This window comes from Lottia gigantea (genome assembly GCF_000327385.1).
Source record: "Lottia gigantea unplaced genomic scaffold LOTGIsca_213, whole genome shotgun sequence".
In the NCBI taxonomy this organism is placed as follows: Eukaryota; Metazoa; Mollusca; class Gastropoda; family Lottiidae; genus Lottia; species Lottia gigantea.
Genome location: NW_008708488.1, coordinates 192875 through 197280, shown reverse-complemented (window position 1 = coordinate 197280; position 4406 = coordinate 192875). Strand labels below are relative to the sequence as shown.

Below are 4406 nucleotides of genomic sequence, written 5' to 3'. Positions count from 1 at the left end.
ACCATGATAAGTTCATTGATAAGTAGTGCTTACCTTATGAAAGTGTTATGATATAATATAAGAACTAGAAGACGAGTTTTCATTATTAAAAGTAATACATGTATCTGGATTTAGATGTATCGTGTGGTGAAACATATACATGTAGTAAGAAATAGTAAAATTATGATCTTACATGAAACAGCCTGAAGATGATGTTTTTTTTTTCAAAAAAAAAAAAGTGCAATAAGCGAATCAGCATTGAAGCTTGATATTCTAAAATAGCCATTGATAAAGATGTGATCAACACCTCTCTTTAAAGCTATTTCACATGAGTGGACATTTGTCTTCTACAGGCCTATTAGTAAAGTTTATGTTATATTCTCTAAATATATTTCAGGATGTTGCGTTATAATGACATGTCCGATAAATTGTTATTGTTGTGTACGGAATTCTCCACTTTCTAATTCTCGGTGATTTCTTAATTTTCCTCTAACTAAAGACTCAAGCTACAAATATGTTTTTAATTGAAATGTCCAATAATGCCCAATGGCCGGATTTGATTGTTCGGAGGACCAAGTCATATATATGGAGGGACAATGGTTTTATTGTTTAGTTGCAGTAATGGAATTGGTCAGTTGTATCAAGAGTTTGGGGGTGGGACGGATGTGTGTGTGTTGAGGGGGGCTGGGAGGGAGGCTGTTAGGGGGTGGGATGGCATTCAATCCCCCCTAAAACTCCCCCTGTACCCAGCTAGCAGTCACAGTTATATGAACGTTAGTTCTAACGTTGAAAAAACGTTATTTTACACTAACATATTACGTTCATAAAACGTTCAGTTGAAACGTTCATTGGAGGTTGCAATAATGTTTAGCTAACGTTTCTTTGTCCATATCACAATGAGTATTTACATTACATGATATTCACTCAAAGTTAGCTAAATATTGATTTACTCTTCGTTGAACGTTACATGAACGTTTAAATAAAATATTTTTAAACGAAAATTAAATCAATTTTAGAGGTGTATGTTATTTTCATGTAAGAACCATGTGTGGTTTCGTATAGGACTGATCATCAGATCCTTGATCATCACAGGAGCACAGGAAGTGAACAAGCAACATTCTTTAAAAACAATAACAATTTATTGAGAAACATGATCGATATGAGTGATATAATGAGTGAGTGCTGGGTGTCATTTTGTGGAACATCATCTTAAACACCTTTCCACTTCCTGTTAACATGCTTCATCCATTCCCCATTTACAGGAATTATAAAGGCGTCAGTAATTGTGGATTCACCAATATTCTTTCGAATGGTCCCTTTATTATTTATACATTACAAGAACAAAAGTCAATAGAACATGATTATCTGGAATTCCTCCGACAGTTGACAGTTGATAGTATCAACACATTGAATTGCAAAATCCTTTCAATTTCAGAGATTCGTCAGCGGCTTCGACAAGTTTCAATTTGCAGCTCTTAATACGCATCTCTGCCTACTGTCTACCTTGAGATAGGCTTAAATTACTGAGCCATATCTCTTCCTTCTGAATGTAAGAGCTTGTCACAACGTGGTAAGCCTAACAGTTGTGAACTTTGCCCCTATTTGCATAATTGTATGACAGTGCATCATGTAGGTACGTACAATTCACAGGCGCGTGGTGGGCCTACATGAAAAACGAAATGCAGGCAAATAAATATAAAATCTTGATGCCTGTTGTGTTAGTGATTGAATGGAAAGTGCATAGTTTGGGGCTTTAAAAAAAAATTAATTTTAAGCCAACATTATCGATGATGTGTCTAAATACATGGCCACTTACTTTTCTCAATCCCTTTTCAAACAAAGTAAAAAGGACCACAAATTAGTTCTTTCACATTGCAATAATAGCGTAAATTGGCTAAGATAGACTCAACTTCAGAGCTCAGACAGAGCAATTCAGAAAATGGCACCATGATTAGAATCCTGACACTCTTGTCATACCTAAAGGCGTTGAGGCCACATGGCTTGGTCGCTGAAAACCATCGTGTTCCCCACTCGTCAAACTTACCCAAAACCGTGGTAATACAAGTAGAGAAAGTTCTTATTTATTGATAAATATTGTCCAATCAAAATTGGCCCTGCTGTCTTACCAGTAAAATTTCAGCTAATCAGAACAAATTACTCGTTAATGACTCTATGATTTCGAACGTAAACAAAACGAGTAGCGTGTCATTAACTGTTTTGATTCATATGTACGGTACAGAATTAAGTAAGATTTTCAGTAAAGACTTGAAGCCGAGAGAAAATCAAATCTTACTTCGGAATCTTTACATGGAAAGTAACGGGCAGCGTGCAAAGCGAGGTTGTGTTTTGCTCACATGACCTCATTTCCTTTCTACCGATCTGATTTAAATGCCACCAATCTCATTTCCACTCCAACAAAACGAATTGTAGTGATATTGAATAAGTCCTCTTTTGAAAGTCTAATAATAATGTATATGTACAGATAATCTGGAAAGATCAATGCCAAGAAGTTCCACCAAAGAAACATCTGATAGACAGACAACCAAAATTGTTCTTTTCATAGGCAACATAAAACCGTGACGTGGCCTAAGCAAAATAGCTATCCCAACATATTGACATATAATTAAAGAAGAGGCGTTTTTGGTTGTATAAAATCCAGCCAGACTAGATGGACAAATATTTATTGACCAATTAATAAATGAGTCATCTTTTTGTTGCACACAATCATGGACATTCTCAGACACGCCTGAATCTATAATCTCGATGAGAATGAAGTACTGGTGAAACTAAATATTTAGTACTGGTGAAACTAAGTACTTGACGGTGGCAGATTTTAGTTCACTAAAATCTGATTGGTTACGTTATTGGGAAATGCCATTGTTAATTGGTTGTGATTGGTTAGTTAAGATGAAGTCTACCAGCATTTTTCGAGGAAGATAAAATTCCCATAATGTCAGATTGACACATTCTGTGGAATATCATCTGTAGTAGCCCGAAAACTCTAGTCCTCCCAGTTCCGTAAAGCTGAAAGGCGCCATATTTGATTGATTTGGGTCTTGATGATTGGCTCCCACGTGACTTACTATTATTCTCTTTCTTACTACTTTCTTGTCTGCTTGCGCAAGTTCATATTCATGTTCTTAGTTTCTATGTATCGCCATAAGTTTTTACTTACTCCTTTTAGATTAAAACTGTTTATTCAAGAATTTCTTCTATATATTATGGAGTTCAGTATGTCTGTTTTCCAATACGACCAACTCAAGTTCAAGATCCCCGGCAGTAACACCCCAACATATTGACGATATCACATCTTATATCACATCTGAGAAATCGGGCTACGGCTGCTGTAGCTAACATTACTTGTGAAGATAAACACTGTAATTATATAGGGGTATTCATAGATTAAAAGTAAGCTGGGTGTAGTTTTTGAGAGAGGGAGCAGAGGCAACTTCTTGATTCCGCCAATGTCATAAAAATAGAAAATAATCACTACATATTTATTCATTGAGACAACCTTTATTGTATTTTTAAAGTAAGATTAAGCAAGGTGTTTCTTGAAAAATTCCACTGATCTGTTTAGTGCTTTCTCTGCTTCTTCTTTGATGAAGTTCGCACTTGTCGGGTTCGCAAACGCGTGGTCTGCTGGGTAACTAAAGAATTCATATTTTACTCCACCGGCATCTAATTTTTCCTTCAACTTGTCTTGGTCAGCTTTCGACGAAAAACCGGGAACCGAATCTTTATCGCCAAAATGGCACTGCAGTGGAATTTTTATCTTTGAGACATCAGCAAGATCAGCAGCACAAATTCCATAAAATGGGGCTGCGGCACTGATTTCAGGAACAAGAACAGCTGAAGCTAGGGACAGGGCTCCACCCATGCAGAAGCCAATCACCCCAACCTTGGAACAGCCATTTTGAATCAAGTGTCCAGCACATCCTTGAATATCCAGAACCGCTCCTTGCCAATCTAGGCCAGACATAAGATGACCAGCGTGTTCGTGGTCTGTAGCAATTTCACCACGGTATAAATCAGGAACAATTGTAGTAACGTTGCCTCTTTTAGAGATGTCCAATGCCATGTCTTGTATTTGTTGATTCATACCCCACCATTCTTGAATAACCACAATTCCCATTGGATATGTTTTCGGGTCATTAAACTGTACGGATGGGATAGCACCTTTTTTATTGGCTGAAGCGACAGATATTTTGGACATGGTTGATATTCTGAAAAACGACAAAATTGATTATACGGTATTTGTATGTTGTTTATGTAAAGCATGTGGTTCTATGTTACAAAGAAACAGTATATCTCGGCAGAATAAACATTTTTTCAACAATGGTGCATCAAATAACCGTAATCCTACCAATAGTGGTCTGAAAAGCATATAAAGTATCTAGTGCTCTCCCTTGGCATGTTATGAAAGC

At 36.7% G+C, this 4406-nt stretch overlaps 1 protein-coding gene across 1 annotated transcript; it reads right to left on the bottom strand.

Moving 5' to 3' along the window:
• Positions 1-3517: 3517 nt before the first annotated feature.
• On the bottom strand, positions 3518-4114 carry LOTGIDRAFT_143682 (hypothetical protein; the record flags this gene model as incomplete). Its single annotated transcript, XM_009054345.1, has 1 exon — positions 3518-4114. The coding sequence occupies one exon, from the start codon at positions 4112-4114 to the stop codon at positions 3518-3520; it is 597 nt and encodes a 198-aa protein (XP_009052593.1).
• Between the last annotated feature and the right edge of the window lie 292 nt (positions 4115-4406).